The 23,781-nt window shown below is 29.0% G+C and overlaps 2 protein-coding genes and 1 non-coding gene across 4 annotated transcripts; 1 reads left to right on the top strand and 2 right to left on the bottom strand.

The window, feature by feature from the left end:
• Positions 1-64: 64 nt before the first annotated feature.
• LOC101494469 (prolycopene isomerase, chloroplastic) lies at positions 65-6,421 on the bottom strand. Its single transcript, XM_004497566.4, has 13 exons — positions 5,776-6,421; positions 5,098-5,304; positions 4,900-4,999; positions 4,669-4,751; positions 4,307-4,363; positions 2,422-2,574; positions 2,254-2,332; positions 1,977-2,125; positions 1,748-1,882; positions 1,197-1,310; positions 977-1,087; positions 755-863; positions 65-497 (listed from the first exon to the last, which is right to left on the bottom strand). Exons 1-13 carry the CDS (start codon positions 6,217-6,219, stop codon positions 424-426), a joined length of 1,815 nt encoding a protein of 604 aa, XP_004497623.1. The 5' UTR covers positions 6,220-6,421; the 3' UTR covers positions 65-423.
• Positions 6,422-16,988: 10,567 nt separating this feature from the next.
• On the top strand, positions 16,989-20,392 carry LOC101495120 (sucrose-phosphatase 1-like). 2 transcript variants are annotated; one of them, XM_004497568.4, is made up of 9 exons: positions 16,989-17,065; positions 17,247-17,329; positions 17,409-17,708; positions 17,829-17,930; positions 18,079-18,273; positions 18,370-18,663; positions 19,674-19,860; positions 20,026-20,069; positions 20,160-20,392. In XM_004497568.4, exons 2-9 carry the CDS (start codon positions 17,270-17,272, stop codon positions 20,235-20,237), a joined length of 1,260 nt encoding a protein of 419 aa, XP_004497625.1. In that variant the 5' UTR covers positions 16,989-17,065; positions 17,247-17,269; the 3' UTR covers positions 20,238-20,392. The 2 variants fall into 2 exon arrangements, with proteins under 2 accessions (XP_004497625.1, XP_073223680.1); XM_073367579.1 differs by lacking the exon at positions 16,989-17,065 and having other exon boundaries at positions 17,146-17,329.
• A 2,896-nt stretch (positions 20,393-23,288) lies between these two features.
• TRNAC-GCA (transfer RNA cysteine (anticodon GCA)) lies at positions 23,289-23,360 on the bottom strand. Its single transcript has one exon. It is a non-coding gene; the product is annotated as a tRNA-Cys (tRNA).
• Positions 23,361-23,781: the final 421 nt, after the last annotated feature.

Below are 23,781 nucleotides of genomic sequence, written 5' to 3'. Positions count from 1 at the left end.
CCAAAGACCAAATGAGCACATCATCTATAGTGATGTTTTTGTGTATATAAATAGAGTAATGGACTGATAAAAATGCATAGTTACATAAAAACTGATCATTCAGAGACAATTTACATTTCACACTTCACATCCCCTCACTCTCGAATTCAGATTCTTGGCAGTTATAGAAGCATGTATCTAAGAAATCTTGGCCGTTAAATTTCAGTGGGACAGCTCAAGATCCCAACTTCAGAAAATCTGCTTTTAAATACATTGTAGAATGTAAGTTGTCCCATAGGACACCCTAATTCTATAACTACGCAAATTCGTCGAATCTATTTCCCTCTATTCCCAACCAAAAATTAAGAAATATAAAAAAAAAAAAAAAAGTAATGTTATACAGGATAATACATAGAGACTCACGGATCATACAAATTATAACACTCATGCCAGTGTTCTAAACCATCCAAGCAACCGAAGCAGCATGGCATCCAAAACCGGTGACTTTTTCTCCAACCCTGTTTTTTTAATTAAAAAAATATATCAAAATGAGGAATGTCGAAATTTAATTCATAATAAACTAAGAGTTTTTTTACAAATACTTATTAAGAATCCTTTAGTATAATATATTAAATATGTTCAATTACATAAAAACCCAATGTTAAATGATTTTCTACACTTTCAGAATAATAGATATTTTTCTTTTCGTATATACTTTCAAAATTTTCAAATTGCAAGTAGTTTCCAGCTATTGAATGTTAGAGCTCTGGCTTACCGATATCTGCAGCTACTCGATGAGCACACATAACTCCAGAGAAAGCTACAGCGATAACACCCTGCCCAGGGAAGCAACTGTCTCCAACACAGTAAAGACCATCTATGCCCTGAAAGCAAGTTTATTCGAGTTTTAATTGGTGTATGTATTCTGAATGCATAGCATAGCAGAATGTTCTAAAATCCAACCAGTCATTCGATCATTTTTTAAAATTAATCTTACTGTTGTATTAAATGGCATTCCTAATAACCCCTTTGGAATGCCGCGTGGCATTGGTCCATAAGTACCCTCGTCACGGGCTAGGAATCGTCGATGTGTCTTTGGTGTCCCTACCTAGAGTTAGAATCGGAGGTTAAAGGTTAAGTAAAAAAAACATACACATAGAAAATAAGGAGTTGCAAAAATACTGATAACAGAATGAGGTCAGAGGTTTTAGTTCTACCTCTATAAAATCAATGGATGAACTAAGACCTGGAAACAATTTCTTCTCTAATCTGCTTATGATTTCATCAGCAACAATCTGCTTCTTTGCCTCATATTCGATTCTCGAGAGACCCTGGAACAGAAAAACAATGAAATGTTTGCTATTTTGAGATTTACAGGTATCAACAAATGAATAAAAACAGAAGGCAAGGAGAAAAAGGTAGTTTCATCTTAAACCATAGAAGCACACAAAAGGTGAAAGATTTCAACTTTTGACCTTGTTTGGATAAACAATAAGTGGTTATTATATTAATGTTTATGTATTAGTTATTTCTATAGCAAAATGATAAAATAAAGTCAAACAATTTTCATATAAGCTATAAGTTGTTTCATAAACTATCCAAGAGAGTTTATGGAAATAAGCAGAAAATAGTTTATAGATATGTCATAAGTTGTTTCCATAAACTCTCCCAAACAATCTCACAAGTGCTTATGTCAATAGATAACTTTAAATACGTCAATCCAAACAAATCCTTAATTTATCGGTAAACACTGCTTGGTATTTCCTACCTTCCAGTCGTCCATCGAAGACGTCGTGAATATATGAAGGATATGACGACCTTCAGGAGCTAACGATGAATCAAGTACAGTTGGTATACTCAAAAAGATACTTCCATATGGCTCCTCCAAATTGGTCCAGTTGTTCTGATAATAATTGCCAATAACATGCAAAAAGTTATTATTCATCCAAATCCATTAAGGCTATTAGGAATTCTAAGTTGAGGAAACTTCGAATTACCTCGAGCACAAAATGGTGACAATCCGTATCTAGCGGCAAAACCTCTGCTTTAACCCCCATGTGGATTGAAAGAAAAGACGGAGCTTTAACATAAACTTTCTGGAAGTTTTCTTCCTCTTTCGGAAGTGTTTTTCCTTTTATTAACTTTCCTACAATGCAACATTATGAAATTCAGGATTTACTAAGAGTTAATGATGGCAGAGACAGATACAAGAAGATAATCATTCAAATATTAAAAGAAAATAAAAAAGTTATAAACATTATTTTTGAAACTAACCAAATGTGTCCCATCTGGTAGCGTTTGATATTACTGTTTTGGCAAAGAACTCTCTGCCATCTGAAAGCCTCACTCCTACCTGCAAAAGTATAATACAAATCTTGAGACACAAAATACATATTTTCTAAACATGTCTTCTTTGGTTCTAATCCAATACATCTCACTTACAGCTTTGCCCTGCTCAGTGATAATACTCGTGACATTTGCCTTGTAAAGTATCTGACTGCCCTGATCAACTAGACCTTTTGCCAATGACTTTGCGATCCCGCCAACACCACCGAGAGGATAGTTAATCCCACCGAAGTGTCTATCACACAGAACCTGGAGATAAAAAATGACAAATAAAGAACAATGCAACTGGTCACTATACTTGACACTAGTGTTTTGACAGGTTTCACCCCTTACTTGACACTAGACTTTTGATCTGCAAACAAGTTTCTTTTTCAAAAAACGTTAAGTATCACCCCTTACATTTCCGAAGGTGCTTCTGCATCATCATTTTAGAATCAGTTATTTATGTCATAGGAAAAATAACTATACACATCTCAAAAACATCTACGGGGATTAAAGATGTGTCAAGCAATGATGATCAATGAGGGGGTCTAAGACATTAAATTTAATAACATCAAGTTTAGCTTTTTAGTAGTAGATTGTTAGACTATTATTATTTAGAAAATATTATATTATTATTATTATTATTATTATTATTATTATTATTATTATTAGAACAATGCAACTGGTCACTATACTTGACACTAGTGTTTTGACAGGTTTCACCCCTTACTTGACACTAGACTTTTGATCTGCAAACAAGTTTCTTTTTCAAAAAACGTTAAGTATCACCCCTTACATTTCCGAAGGTGCTTCTGCATCATCATTTTAGAATCAGTTATTTATGTCATAGGAAAAATAACTATACACATCTCAAAAACATCTACGGGGATTAAAGATGTGTCAAGCAATGATGATCAATGAGGGGGTCTAAGACATTAAATTTAATAACATCAAGTTTAGCTTTTTAGTAGTAGATTGTTAGACTATTATTATTTAGAAAATATTATATTATTATTATTATTATTATTATTATTATTATTATTATTATTATTATTATTATTATTATTACTATTATTATTATTATTATTATTATTATTATTATTATTATTATTATTATTATTATTATTATTATTATTATAATAGCATGTTATTATAAGAAGGGAATAAGAAACCGACCAAGTCAGTTTTGGTAACCGCCATGACAGTTTATTTATGTGTATAAGGTAGTTACTTTATGTATAAAATAAGGAAAGTTATAGGAGGAGGGCTATCTTGGCATTTGTATTAATTTCGGGGCATATAAGGCATTGGGAGAGTTTTGGATATCTCGAATATTCAGAAAATATAATTGTAATTTTTATTTTACGGCAATATACCCCGGTTGGTTTCTATCATAGATGAACAAATGAAGGTGAAAAATTATCAAATCTTGTTTATAGAATTTTTTGTAATGAAACAAATTGCTCAATTTAAATACATATATACTTTGATTCGCAAGTGAGATCTTTTAAAAATAATGTTCATATTTTATTTCATTATAATAAATAAATATATGTTTATCGGTATTGGTATCCTATATTATTTATAGATCTGGCTCCTCTAAAATGAGGTTCTCACTTTAGAGAGTAAAGTGATTGAATAACAAATTAAAGGTACCAATCATGAAATTGTTAAAATAATAACTCTTGATTTTCTCACTATAGAGGATCTAAATCCATTATTTTCATTAGCAGTGTTGACGTGTCTATGTCGTGTCAGGTGTCGAAGTTTGTACTTCATATAATCTTAAACCATTTGTAAAGCTACCAAGACCAAATGCAGTCATTATTGGATTGAATCCAAGTCAGTTTCATTTTGGCTATCTGGTCAATAAATGATTTCTACCATTGCAACTAAGACCAATGAAATGGAAGCGTAACTCCTCTCCTTGACGTTTTCAAAAGTACAATAAGAACATTGCATGAAATAAAAAAACGCAAAAGTTAGTTGAACAGGTTACCATGCTAGCATTGATCATTGGAGTCTGCAAAGCGTTGACGGTGCTCACTATGAAACACTGCAATATTAGAGTTTTGATGAAAGAAAATTATCAATCATGTGCCACTAAACTGAATAATTAATGAAAGAGTAATGCTATTTAACATGAAAAAACATTTATTATGAAAAGCTAATGTGGCACTTTTGTTTTAGCTTCAATGTCTCCTCCAGGACCAACAACAATCAAATTCTCTTTCATTTAGTAACTCCATGCCATTTGAAACAAATTTCATAGAATAATAACTCTTCATGACATTTAACTGTTTCCTTGAAAAATAAGCGAAAGTTCTGACTGAATCGAATAACTAGTTGTGTTGTATCTACCTCTGCATCTATGAAAGACAACAACTGCGGATCCTTAATATACTTCCGCGCTATGGCTCCAGCATTTTGAGGCAAATAATAGGCTGCCATATAATAACATCATCAGAAAAGCTACCTTTGAAATGCTAGGCGGAAATGGAAGTATAAACCAAAGCTACCTTCGAAATTGGAGTTTAGGATTTTAGCTTTGTAGCATCATATTCAAAACAAACAAGCAAGAAATGAAAGTACCTAATGTCAAGCACTCAAGCGGCTTCTGAAAAAACTGTCCAAAAAGGTAGAGTGGCTCCTCTAATGACTTCAACTCCAACGAATTCAGTGCGTTGAAAATCTAGCCATCACACAAATAAGCTTGTAAGGAAAAATAAATAACAAGTGGAGGCAAAAACGCCTTATAAGGGGGTTGCAGTCACCTCAATTAAGACAAACCTTCCAGCATTCACCATAGAATTTGAGGATACCATCCTTTTCGTGGGGAAAATAACTGGTGAGTTCTTCGATGAATTTATCATATTCTTTGTGCACTCGAACAGAGAGGTTGTTCGGTAGATGGAAATGAACAGTCGTCGGATCAGGTATCACCTGCATCGGACAACCAACTGCTTCCAATGCTTGTGTTATCAAATTGAGATTACCCTACACAAATTTAAGGTACATGGTGTTATGATCCTTAGAACCATACCATTCAACATAAACTATAATCAAAAGTCGCCGCCCCAAGCTACTCTCAGTTAAGGCTTGATTTTCAAACAACAGTTATTTGGAGATCAATTAATCAGAAACCAAGCTTTACCTAAGGCAGCTCATGGTCATAAAATTTTCCATTTAAACAAAAGCATTTAACCCTATGTTCTTGATTTCTTGATTTCTTAATTTACTTTTCAAAGTACTTCCTTTCATTATACACAAATTAAAAGGGAGAACTAGATAAAGCAATTTTGCTCATTGCAGTGTTGTCAAATAGGTGCTATAGCACTATTTCGGAGAGCATGGAACCAGTTTATGATATGTTTGTTTTCATTTTATTTTTAAAAGTTCTCCAAGATAACTTATTAAATCAGCATATGAAAATACAGAATTTTGTTTTTGAAAAACAGAAGAACTGACCTTATCACTGAAACCAAACATGACAGAAGACCCTACATCAAAAGTATAACCATCCCTATGATAAAACCCAGAACTTCCACCAGGAATAACATACTTCTCCAAAACCAAAACTCTAGCACCTTTCACTGCCAACTGTGTCCCAGCAACCAACCCTCCAATCCCAGACCCAATAACAATTGCATCAAATCCATCACCAAAATTCACTCTCTTCCCACCTCCCACCACCCCTTTCACCAACACCCATTTTCTTCTACGAGCTTTTGCGCTCCTAGGAGCATTAGAGCATGACCCAGATGCAAATTTACTTTCTCCATAGCCTCTTAAAGCTAAAGATTGAAACTTTGTGTGGAAGTTGGAGTTTTGAAAAGTGGTCGGAGGAGGTGGGGTGTGATGGTAGTTGATGGGGGTGTGGTTAGAAAGGGAGAGGAAAGGGAAATTGGACATGGTTGGTTGTTTTGGGAGAAAATGCAAGTGTTGTTGTGAGAGGAAAAAATAAATTAATAATAATAGGTAATGCCATGAAAATGATTCCACTCACTAAATAAAATTGATTCTTAGTGGAGACGACGACAAATAACAGATTTTCATTTTTTTTAATGGAAGTTGATACTTGATGAAAATGGAATGGGGAACTGCTATTCGCACCCCCTCTTTCTAAATAACAAAAAAAAAATCATGGTTTTTTCTCCTTAACTTTCTGGTTTTTAAGGGAAAGGAAGGAGTCCCTTTAACCCAAATTCATTAAGTGCGTATTTGATTGAGTAAAAAACAAATAATTATTACTTTTTTAAATAAATAATTTGTTTGTTGTAAAATTAAAAAGATAACAAGTTAAATTAAAATTAGGATTTAAAATACAAGTTTAGATGAGACAGAGATCCAATTTTAGTTAATGAATAGTAGTTAAAGATTTAACTTAATTATAATTTTGTTTAGATGTACTAGTATATTGTAGCATGGTATAGCATTTTTAGGACTATTTGACTTTAAGGAATTTCTAACTAATTAGGGTGATTTTTAAATGCATTAATATTATTTATGGTTTTATTAATATTATTTATGGTTTTATGTTCGTATACGATCATACTATATTAATAGCACAAAATTTATCTATTAACTTAAATGTTATTCTTAATTATTTAATATTAATATTTTTTTTGAGTATATTAATTTAATTTATATTAAATCGAACGTTTCTATTTTTATCATTTTTCAAATTCAAAAGAATAGCAATAAAATTTAAGTGATCATTTTACATTTTAAAGATTAGTGAAAATATATTTAAGAATAAGTTAATTATAACCTCATTAAATTCCTAATTACGTAATGATTTAGCTCATATAGAACTTAAGTATCAAAAGACAAAAATGAAAAAATGATAGAACATCAAAGAGTTCATTACAACAAAAGTTAATGAAAAAATGAAAATTACAAAAGAGGAAATACATGCCTAAATGATATTGGTAGATGTTGTTTGCAAAAACAAGTAGTAGTACAACCTCCTAATAACTCCAAATATTTAATAATGAACTTTAATGGCTCCCAAATGAGTTGGTGGATAAATGATGATGATATAATGTAATGAGATGTAAATGATAGAATTTAGGAATGCACAAACATTAGAGATGGCAGTCTCCGTCTCCTCTTTTTAAACATTTGTCTTTATATAGGGGATATGTGTAGTACACTTTTTCTATCTTTTTTTTTGGGTTTTTTTCTTTTTTCAATAAAGATTCTTTTAGCCTAATATTAAAAATATTAGAATACCTGATAAATCGAATAAACATGATAAGGACTTTAAAAGTATGATGATGATCCATATTTTAATAAATTAGAATGAATTTTATTTATTTTTATTTTATTTGTAATAATTCTTAGTTTGCTTTGATTTGGAATTGTAAGAGTTTTATTATAGATTTAATTTATGTTATGTGTAAGTGAAGATACTTTACTTCCTTACATTAAATTTATTTTGATGTTGTGTTTAAATTTTTATGTTTGGTTGTATGGTGTGTTTGAATTTTAAAATGCATATTACAATAATCCAATACAATATGTGTGACAATAAAATTAGGTTTGACAATTTTTGTTGTTGAAATTTTTTGAAATGATTATAACAATTAATAATTAATTACAAATAATGTCACATGTATTATTTTCTTTGATGCTAGACATTTATTTATAAATAGTATATTTTTTGTTAAAAATTAAAATAAATTGTATAAAATAAAAAAGATACATACCTTATTTATGATATTAGTAGTTGAACTTAAAACATATATTTTATTAATTTTTATGTATTGTTAGTAAAAAAAATTATACAGTCAGTAAATCATATCCATCTTGTGAGTGACTTTATAAATAATTATGAAAAAAGTCTAATATTTTTTATGATATAACGGTTGTGATTAATTTACAATGTCAAAACTCTTTACAATGACAATATATATAAATTTAATTTATACACTAACATAAAAACTTATAACAAACAGTTGACGGAACAATCTTAATTATGTATTTAAATCCTATAATACTTATATATATCAATATCAATCTAAAAACAACACATTATGTTGATAATCCTATAATACCTCCATTTGTACTCATTTTCGCTTTGCTCATCTATTCACACGATAACCATTTTTTCTCTGTTATGCCCATATTAGTCTTTTGCTTATCCATTAATGCACCTCATCTCAATTTATTCAAAATGAAATAAAGTTATTTTTTCTAATCACAAAGCTTACTTCACATCATTTCTCTATCCATCCATCAATACCCCCATTTGTACTCATGTTTGCTTTGTTCATCAATTGACACATTATTTTTTCTCTATTAGTCTTTTGCTTATCCATGAATGCATTTTCTGATCACAAGGCTTACTTCACATCATTTCTCTATCCATCCAGAATATTACATCTCATAGAAGCAATCACACCACCAAATTAAAGAAAACATTCAGAGAGAAAAATCTTTCCCCATTTCACATTCTAACTCACCTTCACCATTTTCCTCCTTCTTCTTTCCATTCTTTCAATATAAAAAAAATTTCAAACCCGACACAACCACACTTCAATGGAAAATCCAAATCATGACTCAATGGTTTCGAATAAAGCTCAGTCGTCTTCAACTCATGTGTTGTTCTGTTCCACTCCGTCATTGAGCGCTCAACCGAAGTCTCAAGCTGTATTGTTAGCCATGGTAACGAATGTAATTTTTTATTTATTAGTTTTAAATGTCTTTATTTTGAAACTACATTTATACTTGACTCAGTTGTATATTATTACCACCCACAGAAAAAAAAAAAAAAAAAAAAAATTATTTCTCCCTTTGATTACTTCAAAGATCTAATCAAAGAGAGAGAAGTTTGGAAATTTGGCATTCGTATTGTTGACATGTGATCTGTTCTCGACAAATATGGTCAATTGCATGTTGAAATGGTGTTTGTTGATGCTAACGTTAGTTGAAAATCCTCTTTTGAAGCTTCAAACTGTGTTTTTTTTTTTCTTTCAAACTACGTGATGCCAATGTTTTTTAAAAAATTGGTCATTTTGGAACATGAAAATGTCTATTTTAAAACTACATGTTAATTAAATTGTATTTCGAATTAAAGACTTATTTTTTGGCTTTGTTCATATGGTGTTAGAATTCATGTTGTTGTTCCAAAAGATTATGTAGTTGGGTTCAAAGACATGTTGAAAGAACACACAACATATATTATGCACAACTATTCTATTGTTGATAATTATGACCAATTTAAGGTTTGTGACCACAATTATGAGTTGACGTTTAATAGTGGGACTATTTTGACAAATGAGGAGTTGAATCAACTACCATGTTTATAACTTTGACAGATTCATTGTCATTTGATTAACATTGTTGTTGTCATCAATTTATGTATATATATATGATATTAAAATTGTGATGTGCACTTCCTTTAAAAGCACACAAACACCGTACACTTATCACCACACTTAATTAAGATAAATAAAATATTTATTTTTGGATTGTAGGAACAATTAAAATCTTGATCCAAATATTGTTAGGAAGTTATCATCAATGCTTTATCAATATAATACACATGCTAAATGTTTACGTATGACAAGAGAAAGATTAAATAACGACAATATACGAATGACAGAATATACAATCAACCAACTGTTTCAGAAGTAGTTGCACTCATTATTGATGATATAAATACAACACCAAAAAGAGATATCATCATGCAAAAACAATATGGCCAACTTCAAATAATCGATGAATTTCATCCAAGCTTCCTTATATATCAATATCTGTTACTCTTTCCTTACGATGAAGACATATATAGAAATGAAGTTTTACATAGAGAAAGCAAAAGAACTTAGAAGCTCAAAAGAAATAAATTGACTATTAGAGAATGGTTGACTTTTAGAATCCAATACAGGAAAAATGAAGCTCAGACATTGTTATGTTCAAGAAGACTTTTCCAACCATTTTTAGTTGATGGATTCAATGTTTAGAGTAAAAAGATTATTTTTTTAAAATGTTTCAATTACATTTTTGTATGTTTTCCCATAAATTATATTGTTGAAAAATAAAAAATATTGAAAATGGACCGCCATTTTTATTAGATTTTGAAACAAAATCATATTATGAAATTAAGAAGTGCAAAATCATTATATTTAATTTAAAATAAATACACACAAAATGACTTATGTATTTTTTAAATAGATGAATAACATTGTTTAAAGATCGTAATATTACAAACATTAACTTATAAATTAAAAATTGTATTTTTGAACTAAAGGGTGCTACATGTTGTATCTTAGTTATAAAAATTGCATTTAAAAAATATTTGAAATTTATTAGGAAAAAATTGTTATCATATAAAAATGAGAATCAATCTCATTTAATTATTTTTCAAAACTGCAGATTTAGCATTCAAAGTATATATAGACTTGTCATTTATTTGTTTTAAAACATGTAACTAAAATTTCATAATATACTTTACATTTTCTTAATAATATTCTTTTTTAAACAAAAAATATTTGGGGAAGATAATTCTTTTTATTAATCAAGTTTAGATTCTTACCGGGAGACTTTCTCTCTTGTATCTAAGAAAGATTTTCTCTATGTCATTTTGGCATTACTTGCACATTTTGATCTTGAGTTGCATCAAATGTAAAATAACCTTTCTTAATGGAGATTTGGAGGAGGAAATTTATATGAAATAACTTGAAGATTCTCCTCTAGTGATGGTGAACATTTGGTTTGCAAACATATGAAATTCATATATAGTTTTAAAACAAGTCTCTCGTCAATGGTATCTTAAAATCCATAGAACAATATGTTTATTTAGATTTGTTGAAAATCACATGGATCGAAGCATATACTAGAAGGTCAACGAGAAACTAAACATGTTGTAATATAATATGATATTACTCGAATTTAGAGGAATTGTCGCTATGATTCATGTGCTCGTTTCTTAGGGAAATTATTTAATTATTCATTAAATCAATAGTTGTATCCTATGATCCAAGTGAGAGAATGTAATAATATATCAAGTTAATATTTAAGTTAATTAACCATTAAAACTCACTATTATTTAGTGGTTCATAGGTTATGGAAGTTGGTTGGTGAATGATCGCAAGTTTAACAGTCTTCAATAACTATTATATGTGTGGTAATGACTTTTGATTCTTGTAGAAGCAAGCCTACAAATATCATTTGTTCCTTAAATGTGTTTTTATCTCTTCATCTATATTGAAGAAATTAAGAGGGTGGAAGAACCACACTCATAACACTATAACAATAATTGGAGATAAATAGAGCTTATAACTTTTCGCATTTAATTTATTGATCTTGAATGTTCTTTTATTTTCCACATTATGTTACCATACTTTCTCTAAATGGTTATCAATTAGTTACTTTTTTGTTGAGTTAGTTACTCTAGTTTTATCTTTACATTCAATTTGAATTTACTATTCAATTTGGATTTACTATATATACATAAACCCACACACTTGTATATTGATTCATTATTTCATAATATGAATCATAGAGTTATTTACTAAATTGTTCTCTAGATTATCAAGTAATACACTGACTTCATTCTCCAAACTAATGTGTCGCGCTACCTTTGAAAGCAGCCACAAGACTTTTTTTTGTTGTTGCCAATAGTTGCAATATTGGTTACAACTCCTTGACGAGGTAAATGTGCATAGTTGCAACATTGATTTGGACATGATTGTTGGTAATGGTTATTTAGTTGAACCCAAAAGATAGATAAATAATTAAACAAACATATAAAATTTGAAATTATAGTATGGTGAATTATGATGGTACCATACACCTTTGTATAATATCTCTAAGGTAACTTACATAACTATCTTATATATAATGATAACTAACTTATAACTACCTTAAATCATATCTAACTAAATCAAATAATATCTAATCATCTCCAAATTGGAAGTATGCAATCACATTTTAATTTGGGAGAACAAGAAAGTTAATGTAAAAAATAGTAGTGGCTGAGATGCATAACCCTGGGTGAAGTCTTCTGCTTACTTTGTACTAACTTGAAAATCTTTCAATGTCTTCATGATATTCACTCCAAAATTGAATCAAGAATCTCAATATTGAGTTCTCAAATGCCAATTTGACTAACAAAGCTTAACCACCTTAAGATTACAAACACTAAGAGAAATATCTAACTACCATAGGTGGAAGCAAAAATGTTTAACTAAAATATAGAGAAAGGTAAAATGTTTAACTACCATAGGATAATAGGGTAGACATATATAAGAAAACTAATGATGACTAAAAGTCAAAGAAACATACCACCAAAATTTTGGGGTGCATGATAACTTTAAACAAATATTTTCTTGCACCAATTGAAAAGAAACTATTGTGTGTGCTTGAGCACTAAGCCAATAATACACCAAAGGATAAAAATCTTTATCGTTGGTCTAAATATCTTGTAGTATCCAAATGAGATTTAACTAGCTAGCCAACACAAAAAACTTTAGTCTTGAAAGTGACACAACAAACCATTTAAGTTCCTTTGTAAATTTGATCTTTAATGATTGCAATTATGAAAAACACCGCCACTTCCATGAATTGAAAGATTTCTCTTTTGATATGGTGCAAGATGTAGAAGAAGTTATTGAATTTTTTTCAAGAAAGTAATGAAAAAGAAATGGAAAGAAATATGGCGATTGGAGATTGAGATTTTCTCGAGTAATAATTAGGATAGTCTCTTCAAGAAGAATTTCATAGCTCTAATACCATGTTGAGAATCATGATTGAACCCCAGAAAGAAAGAAATAATTAAAGAGAAATATAAAACTTGAAATGATATAGCGTAGAGAATTATGATACAATATAGAATACACTTTAATATAGTGGCACTAAGGTAACTTACATAACTACCTTCTATCTAATCATAACTAATTTCTAACTACCTTAAATTATATCTAACTAAATCTAACAATATATATCACTTAGGCTTCTCATGCATAGAGTGGACATAGACAATGGTTTGGGGTAGTTTTTTTAATCTCAAACAACCCATGTACATGGTATTTTTGTGGGCCATGGATTAATCTAAAGATAAATATTTAGAGAAATTTATCAGCCACCCCTTACTTTTTCTTTCTACCCTTCAAAGTATATGAAGAGATTATTTTACCCTTACTACCTAATAGTCAAAATTTCCGAAATTATTAATATTTCAACAATTTTAATTTTTTTTAAAGAATTCTCTAAAAATTGCGTTGAAAGTTTCATATTCATCCAAAGTTTCGATACATTTTTAAACTTTTGAAAAAATTGCATTTCGAAAATTTCACATTCATCCAAAGTTTTAAAAAATTTTAAAGTGTTTGAAAAAATTATATTTCGAAAGTTTCACATTCATCCAAAGTTTTAATTTTTTTAAGCTTTTAGAAAAATTGCATTTTGAAAGTTTCACAGTCGTCCATATTTTCAAAAGAACAATTAAACTTTTGGAAAAATTACATTTCAGAAGATTCACATTCATCAAAAGTTTTGAATATTTTTTGAAAAATTGTATTTCATAAATTTCTCATTCATCCAAAGTTTCGAAATTGTTAAAATTTTTGAAAAATTTGCATTTCAGAAGTTTCACATTCATTTAAAATTTTGAATTTCTTTAAACTTTTTTTAAAAAAAATTACTATCAAGTAATAGATGGTATAAAAAGATAAAATGATATTTTCATGTATTTTGAGATGATGATAAATAAATGTGAGAAGGTAAATGATAGATTTGTTAAATATTTATAGTTCACTATGGTCCAATTATTTAGGTGTCTAAATTATACTAATCCAAGCTTTGTATTTTTATTATGACAAAAAGAATTCTGCTCTGTCTATGTAAATCAATATAGTTAATAAAAATAAGTAATTTTATTATCATAATATAATAACTATACAATCAATTTGTGTTGATTGTCAATGTAAAATTTTACATAATAACTATACAATCAATTTGTGTTGATTGTCAATGTAAAATTTTACGCTAACACTATTTAAATGTTAAACTCTTTATTATTTATATATAAAGTTTTGTAAAAAAACAAACATTTATATGTAGTTTATTAGTAATGTTTAGTTTTTATGCTACCCAATCCAACACTTGGTAATCTAAATGGAACGCTGGCCCCTCGTTTCATTCTCTTATACCTACTCATGTGTGTGAAGGACATCCTTTTTGGCAAGATATCATCTATAATATTGTCGTTTAGTGTTTATTTAAGCATAGTTTTTATTTTAAAGTTCATAAAAAAAATTCTAGTGTTTTTTAAATCGAAATTACATTGGTCTTAGTATATTATAATCAAATCTATCAAATAATTAGGTCTTAAGTTTGAGTCTTAGAGAAAAAAAGTGTGGCAGAGATGAGAGACTCATCCAAAGGTGATTGATCAAATTTTGCTGAGATAAGTTATCAACAAACCTATAATTATTATAAAAAAAAGAAGCAATACCATGTAGAATTTATTATAGAATTTTAATTATAAAAGAAATTATTTTATCGACTAATCACACACACATATATATATATATATATATATATATATATATATATATTATGTCATGATATTAGTTTTTGAATATATGAATAAATATTTATATGGTGAGTTTTGATAGGAGGTTTGTGTAAAACTTTTTCACAAATGCATAATGATTAAATTTTATTTGAAATTCTCTTAGTATTTATATTAAAACTTCAATCTGATTCTCATATAAACAAAAAAATTATTTTGTGCTATTATATTTAGTGTTTTATCACTAATACTATAAATTATCACTAATACTATAAATTATCATTGAAATATCGTAGTTATACAAGTTTATTGTAATGATATTTATTTTAAGATAAAAAAAAGTTTAATGAATGTGTCCTATTGTTGTAAAACTATTTTACACTTTCATTCAAACACAATAATTGATTGTACATTTATTTCATGAAATAGTTACAATAATATAGTGATCTATTAAAATTAATGACTCTTATTAATTGTTAGTATAAAATTATTTTCCTGTGTATAATTATTTTGCTTTTTTTAAAATACATGCACCAGAGTTAATGTTTTACATTCATATGTATAATTGGTTGTTAAAATTTGTTTGTAGTCCTAATTTAAGTGACAAAAATTATTAGATTAGATGTCTTTTATCATCTATTTTAAGATTAAAAAAAAAAAAATTAAAAAAAATTCTATTCCCGGTGTTGAAGCATATATACTTTACTTCTATATTTATATATAATTGTTTCATTTGTTTTAAGAGTTTAATATATATATGTTTTGAAAATGTAAAAAACAATTAGTTACCGTCCAATCAAAATAATCCCATTAGAGTGCATTTTTTTTTATGTTATTTTTTTAAAATATCTTAAGTAAGATTTTATTATAAGACTTTGCGAAAGTTTTTAATTTTACACACCGATTAATACATATCCATTAAACTATTATTTCAAACAATAATATTTTTTAATTTATAACTACAATAAAACTTATGTTGTCTCCTCTAAAACATTTGTGTTGTCAATAAATTATTTAAAATTTCATAGTATAGAAAAAGAATCAACTTCCCTTTAAAAAAAGGGAAAAAAAATAAACATACACTACATTAAAAAAAATAATCAAAATATCACTTATACTCAATTTAAAAAGTTTCCTTAATATTACAACAACAAAAAAAGTATCCTTAATACTTTTAAAATTTGTGAAAAATATAAATATAAAATCTTAAAATAAAATTAAGGTTTGGGTTTAAAAAATTATCTTAATATAATAAGTTAAAGATGATATTTTAGAGATTTTTAAGAAAAGTTGAAATTGTTTTATGTTTATTTATCACAATAAAATCATTTTCTTTAAAAGACAGTCTATTTTAAATGAGTTTTAAATTTTATAAAAAATTACTTTTAAAATATGCATTGAATAGATAAAAAATTCATAAAAATGATTATATTTTAATTTTTTTTTAATAAACATACACTTTTAATGTAAATAGTTTTACTCGAACAATCAACATAAGTCATTAATTAAATAATTATTTTATGATGATAATAATAAAATCAATTATTTCTAAGCTTCATTATAAAATTGGCTTCCATAGTAAGAGAGTGAACTATCATTTTTCTCGTTAAAAAAAATAAAATAAGTTTACACTTTGTATAAAATTTCAATGTTTTACTTTTAATCTTTATAAAAAATTTATTTATTTTTAGTTTCAAAATTTCTCAATTTTTTTAGTCCATATTTTTAAATTAATTTATATTTATCATTCAAAATTTTAAATGATTATATATATGAACGTTTAGAATACTATAAAAATATTTTTTACAAAAATTTAAATATTTTTAATTAATGATCAATTAAATATGAAATTTTAAGCTTTTAAAATTTTAAAGTTTGTGAAAAATATTCTTATAATATTTTAAATATGCACGAAAAACATCACTAAAAAATTTAAATAATAAATATAAGTTGCCTTAAAAACAAAGACAAAAATTTAAACTCAATTTTAAAAAAATTAAAAATTAAAATCTATAAAAACTTAAAATATATTTAACCATTTGTATTCCAGTGACAATTACAAATAATAAAATCATCCTTATTTCACCATTTATATCCCCGTGACACGTTATTTAACCATTTAATAAAAGAAATGAGAAATACAAATAGATATTTTATTTAAAGTGTTTTAAATTAATAATAATAACAAAAACAATTCTGAGACAGATAGAGAAGAAGCGGTAATCGAATCCAATTCTGGTATTCTCATTCGCTTAGCATCTTTTTCCTTATTTTTATTTATTTATTTATTTATTTATTTATTTATTTATCATCAGTTATCATCACCACCACCAATTCAGTTAATAGTCATCATCATCATCATCCAATTCTCATTCTTCCCTCCTCAATTCCTTTCTCCCATTTGTATTTTTATTCACAGGATCTAGTTCAGGATTTAACATCATGGATCGACTTAAATCTTCTCCGCGTCTCATGATTGTTTCGGATCTCGATCACACAATGGTCTGTTTTTCTAGTTTCCCATATTTTTATTGTTATCATCCTGTTGTGATTTGAATGGTTGATGTGTTTGTGATTGCAGGTTGATCATCATGACACAGATAATAGTTCCCTTTTTAGGTTCAATGCACTTTGGGAATCCTCTTATCGCCACGATTCTTTGCTTGTCTTCTCAACTGGAAGGTCACCTACACTCTACAAACAATTGAGGAAACAGAAACCCATGATTACTCCAGATATAACCATCATGTCTGTGGGAACTGAGATTACTTACGGAAAATCCATGGTTCCCGATGATGGCTGGGTTCAGCTTTTGAACCACAAATGGGACAAGAACATAGTCATTGAGGAAACAACCAAGTTTCCTGAACTTACTCCTCAGGTATTATGAGTAGGTGATCACTGTGATAATGTGACTTATTTAATTGTTTCACAATTAGTTTGAGGTAACATTGGCTTCTTAGAATGGTTCAATTCATATTATCAATGCCTGTAAGTGCAGGTAGAAACAGAACAACGGGCACACAAAGTTAGCTTTTATGTAAAGAAAGACAATGCTCAGCAAGTAACAGAGGCTCTTTCTAAGATTTTGGAACAGCGTGGGGTAAGCTATAATGCATTAATAATATTCATCATTTTTCTCATAAATGATTTTGTGCAATTCATGTGTATATATGTTGGATTTTCTGACGTCTTACTTTGCATTTAAAATATTGTTTATAGTTCCATAACATTACCTAATTTTTGGCCAGTTGGATGTTAAAATAATATACAGTGGAGGAGTTGATTTGGATATATTACCAAAAGGTGCTGGAAAAGGTCAAGCTCTTGCCTATTTGCTTAAAAAGTTTGAGACTGAGGGAAAGCTACCTGGTAATACTCTTGTCTGTGGTGACTCCGGAAATGATGCCGAGCTATTCAGCATTTCAGGAGTTTATGGTGTCATGGTTGGTAGTTTAACCTGTTTATCACCATATTTGCCTTATATTAGTCTACAATTGAGCTTGTCTTACATGCTGCATCTGTTTTTGTTTATTTTATAGGTAAGCAATGCGCAAGAGGAATTGCTGCAGTGGCATGCAGAAAATGCGAAAGATAACCCCAAGATTCTGCATGCCTCAGAGCGCTGTGCATCTGGGATTATACAAGCCATAGGTCATTTTAACTTAGGCCCGAGCCTGTCCCCAAGGGATGTTTCAGACATTGGACAAGAACAAAATGTTGAAAATGAACCTCCAGGTCATGCAATAGTGAACTTTTGCTTGTTAAGTGAAAAGTGGAGGCGTGCAGAAATTGAGAACTCAGATGTGTTCGTTGCTAGTCTAAAGGCAACCTCTGTATGATTGATATCCCTTACTTTTACAGATTACCAATTATGTGTTTTATTTGTATTCACATTTGAATTATAGTCCAAAATACACCTTTTTGCTGAATTATTCCTTTTTTGTATATGTCAAATACTCTTAACCGTTATGCTGCATTATTTCTGTATTCATTTTCATGGACAAACAAGTTCTGAGTTTACAAACAGGAAATTGAAAAGAAAAAACTGATATTAGTTTTTTTTATCCATATCTATGGAAGAAATCAAATTGTGCATTTTTACATGCCTTAACTAAGGCTTTTGGTACATGGTTCACTTTTCTTCGGTAAGATTTTTTCTATTTTGATTTTTACATATTGATGAACAATATCTTGTTTTGGCATTCATTTCTCTTTTCCGTAATATCTCCATCAACATTAAGGTTTTTCTAGTACAAACATTATGTTTTATCATTACTAGTATACATGGCTATTCTACATTTTGATATATATTTGACATTCTTGCCAAATTGTTCAATCATTTCAACAACTTGGAATAGACATTTCCATGGTTGATTTCCATCAGAGTTTATTATAATTTGCTGAAAAGCGGAATTTTATGACTTCCCTCCATAGGTGTTGGGTTATTCCCCTTCTCATGTATCATATCTTGATCTGAGTACTACTTTACTATTCAACTATGGGTCTGTTTAGATTGACTTATTTGAACTTGTATACTAACATAAGCACTTTGAGTTGTGATTTGTAAGGCTGTTTGGGAGTGCTAATGGAAACTACTTACGAAATGTTCATTAGCTGTTTTCAGCTTATTTCTATAAGCTATGCAAGATTGCTTATTAAAATGGCTTATAACTTATATGAACACAATTCGATTTTATTTTATTGTTTTAGAAATAATTTATGCATAAGCATTTAATTAATTTGTTTATCCAAAAAGGAACTAAATCACATGGATATGACTTTATGCAAGAGTGTACTTCTTGAGAAGTGTCTAAATTGTTTTTTTCTTTCTTTTAATATGCAGCATCCATCTGGTGTTTTTATCCACCCTTCTGGTACTGACCATAATATTAAGGAGTATTTAAATATTATGACAAAGGTGTATGGTGACAAACAGGGGAAACAGTTTAGGATATGGGTGGATAATGTATTGGCTACACAGATAAGTTCAGATACATGGCTAGTGCAGTTTGATAAATGGGAGTTACACGGTATGAGTTTGCTTTGCTTTTTATTGTTTATGTTCATTTCATATCCCTCTCCCTTTTATCTCTCAAATTAAGAAATCGAATATCGTATATCGTATTGTAATGTTTGAACTGTTTTTGCTTTGCATATATATCTTGCCTTTACACACCGAATTTGCAAACTTGCAGGTGAAGAGCGGCATGGTTGTGTGGTCACTACCATACTAAGAAAGGTGTGTTACAAACTTACAAGTTATAATGCATCAAGTATTATTATGTGTTGTCTTTAATTTTGGCTAAGAGGAATCAAATTTGGGTTTCAGGATTCAGATTCGTTCACAGTGATGCACGTGCACGCGACGTGGTTGGAACAATCTGGGCAAAATGAATGGATATTATAGACGGTTCCTAGGCCTTATTGTGATCCCTATTGCAATAAATGTAATGTAATCCATGAAAAAACTAATTTCTGCTTTTGAATATTATGTAGACCTTCCATCATGTGGAGGTGTCTTATGACATACGTATCTTAAATTTACTGTTAATTTTCTGGTTAGCTTTCTTGTTAATCAAATTTTAACTTGATTTTTATTTTTTGAAGAGGTAAAAAGGGATTTATAAATAATTAGGTCACAACCACCAAGCACAAGATGTGCAAAGAGGGGACAAAGAAGTTACAAATAGTGTTCTAACAGACACAGATATGGAACAATGCAAGGCCTGATAACAGTTTACAAAAATCAAACCACAATTCCAGCCATCTCATATCATGTCAATACTCTTAGGATCACTACCACAGTTATGTAAATACAAAGACCTACATCATGATAAATATCCCACACTACTACTCAAAAAGAGAAATTGAAACTTTCAACTTTCCCCTTTAGCCAATGCCACACCTGCACTTTTACATAGTCCACAACCAAATTGTAGCAAAATATTGTTGAGTGACTCTACCACCCCTCACACGGCCATTAAATTGAGTTTTGTAAGCTCTCCTCTCTAACCCAAAGATCATACCAAATGATGTTTTTCTCTCATTTCCTATTTGTTTCCTAAGTCTACCATGAAACAAATTTACTTGATCACTCTTCTTATCAGTTTCTATCCTCAATCCTCATCAAGTTCCACCACCAAATGGAACTAAATTGCAGTTCCATAATTTTTTATATATAAAGCTTCAATCTTAGGAATGAACTCTGTTGTTTTTATCCATTTTTCCATCATTTCTGTTGAGAAGCATTCATCATATGCATAATTAATAATATTTTTGTCAATATCAGAACTTATGTAGATCGTAGTAGAATTTGTACATAATGTAATATGGCTTCTGCTTATTATGTCTTCACTTCTCATTTTTTTAAACTTAGTACTTTAGATTGAGGATGTTCCGAGGAGAAACAATTCAATTAAGTATTAATTCAATAAATGCTTTATGAGTTTATGTTTATTTTTCTACTCTTTAAAAGAGAATAAGGGTAATTTTTGCGGGTTTTTTATTTAAAAATCCCTTTTTTTTTTTTAAATACCAATCTGCCCTAGTTTTAAAAAAAAAAACCAGAATGCCCTACTTTTTGGCATCAGTAGCAGGTCGCATCCTGGGCCTGCGACTTCCTGAAAGGCTTTTTTTTTTTTTTGCAGAAGCAGGTCGCATCCTGGGCCTGCGACTTCCTGAAAGGCTTTTTTTTTTTTTTGCAGAAGCAGGTCGCATCCTGGGCCTGTGACTTCCTGAAAGGCCTGTTTTTGTTCTTCAGCACATTGTCATCTAAATGACCTCCAGTTCCACATCTACGCGGTCGTCGAACTCGTCTAGCCCTTTGAACAACTTGAGGTTGTTGTGGTTGTTCCACATCTATCAAAGTTTATAATTCATAAATGATTTATATAAATTTTTTTATATAAATTAAAATTATTTGATATGACATTGAGAGTCATTAAATAAATTTAAGATAAATTAGTCCATCTCTTGGGGACTATTTTGAATGTTTAAATTTTTGTTATGAACTAATGGGTCCAAAGTTAATAATTTTAAGAAATTATTTGTGAATTTTTAACAGTAAAAGAAAATTAAATTTAGGTGTCCACCCTTTAAAAAAACTTTTGGTGTTGTCACATTTTAATCAAGGATGAAGGATTAAATGAGTCTTTCCTTTTGTATAAAAAAAAAGGCTAGATATGATGTAATCAAGGATGCGACCATGTGCTGAAGAACAAAAACAGGCCTTTCAGGAAGTCGCAGGCCCAGGATGCGACCTGCTTCTGCAAAAAAAAAGGCCTTTCAGGAAGTCGCAGGCCCAGGATGCGACCTGCTACTGATGCCAAAAAGTAGGGCATTCTAGTATTTATTTTTAAAACTAGGACAGATTGGTATTTAAAAAAAAAAAAGGATTTTTAAATAAAAAACCCAATTTTTGCATGTTACACAGTTAAATAATTTTTTAGAGGATAAATATTTTTAAAAATTTACTATTTGATTCAAAGTTTATAATTCATAAATGATTTATGTAAATTTTTTTATATAAATTAAAATTATTTGATATGACATTGAGAGTCATTAAATAAATTTAAGATAAATTAGTCCATCTCTTGGGGACTATTTTGAATGTTTAAATTTTTGGTATGAACTAATGGGTCCAAAGTTAATAATTTTAAGAAATTATTTGTGAATTTTTAACAGTAAAAGAAAATTAAATTTAGGTGTCCACCCTTTAAAAAAACTTTTGGTGTTGTCACATTTTAATCAAGGATGAAGGATTAAATGAGTCTTTCCTTTTGTATAAAAAAAAAGGCTAGATATGATGTAATCAAGGATGCGACCATGTGCTGAAGAACAAAAACAGGCCTTTCAGGAAGTCGCAGGCCCAGGATGCGACTTGCTTCTGCAAAAAAAAAAAGACATTTCAGGAAGTCGCAGGCTCAGGATGCGACCTGCTACTGATGCCAAAAAGTAGGGCATTCTAGTATTTATTTTTAAAACTAGGACAGATTGGTATTTAAAAAAAAAAAAAGGGATTTTTAAATAAAAAACCCAATTTTTGCATGTTACACAGTTAAATAATTTTTTAGAGGATAAATATTTTTAAAAATTTACTATTTGATTCAAAGTTTATAATTCATAAATGATTTATATAAATTTTTTTATATAAATTAAAATTATTTGATATGACATTGAGAGTCATTAAATAAATTTAAGATAAATTAGTCCATCTCTTGGGGACTATTTTGAATGTTTAAATTTTTGTTATGAACTAATGGGTCCAAAGTTAATAATTTTAAGAAATTATTTGTGAATTTTTAACAGTAAAAGAAAATTAAATTTAGGTGTCCACCCTTTAAAAAAACTTTTGGTGTTGTCACATTTTAATCAAGGATGAAGGATTAAATGAGTCTTTCCTTTTGTATAAAAAAAATTGCTAGATATGATGTATTTAAACAAAAAGATTTAGCCAAGCAGGGCCCAACCGGGTTCGAACCGGTGACCTCTTGATCTGCAGTCAAATGCTCTACCACTGAGCTATGGACCCCTTGTTGTAATTCAATTCCCTCTTTCATATATATTTGAGTTTATATGTACTTCACTTATTTAAACGTACAAAAATCTACACAATTATTAGTAAAAAAAAAAACTTACACATTTAAATCTCAACTGTGGTAATACCTTATGAGTAGAGCAACATAATTATCGTTAACTATGACCAAAGCCCAAAGGTATCCAATTAAGAGCTTATAGAAACCCCCGAGAAGGGACTGAATGAAACATACATAAAATAGATAGATAATCTTGAAATTCACAATATGAGATCAAAGTTCAGCCTTCAAAAATATAATTTTTTTTGTTTGTAAAGTTATAAAATATGAATTGAGATGCACAACTTGTATTTATCTGTGTAACTATTCAATCGAAATCCAACAATATAAAACTAAAATAAATTTTGATTTATTTAA

This window comes from Cicer arietinum, chromosome 4, assembly GCF_000331145.2.
Source record: "Cicer arietinum cultivar CDC Frontier isolate Library 1 chromosome 4, Cicar.CDCFrontier_v2.0, whole genome shotgun sequence".
Taxonomy (NCBI): domain Eukaryota; kingdom Viridiplantae; phylum Streptophyta; class Magnoliopsida; order Fabales; family Fabaceae; genus Cicer; species Cicer arietinum.
Note: the sequence above shows the minus strand (reverse complement) of the source record. Positions and strands in the feature narration are given on the sequence as shown.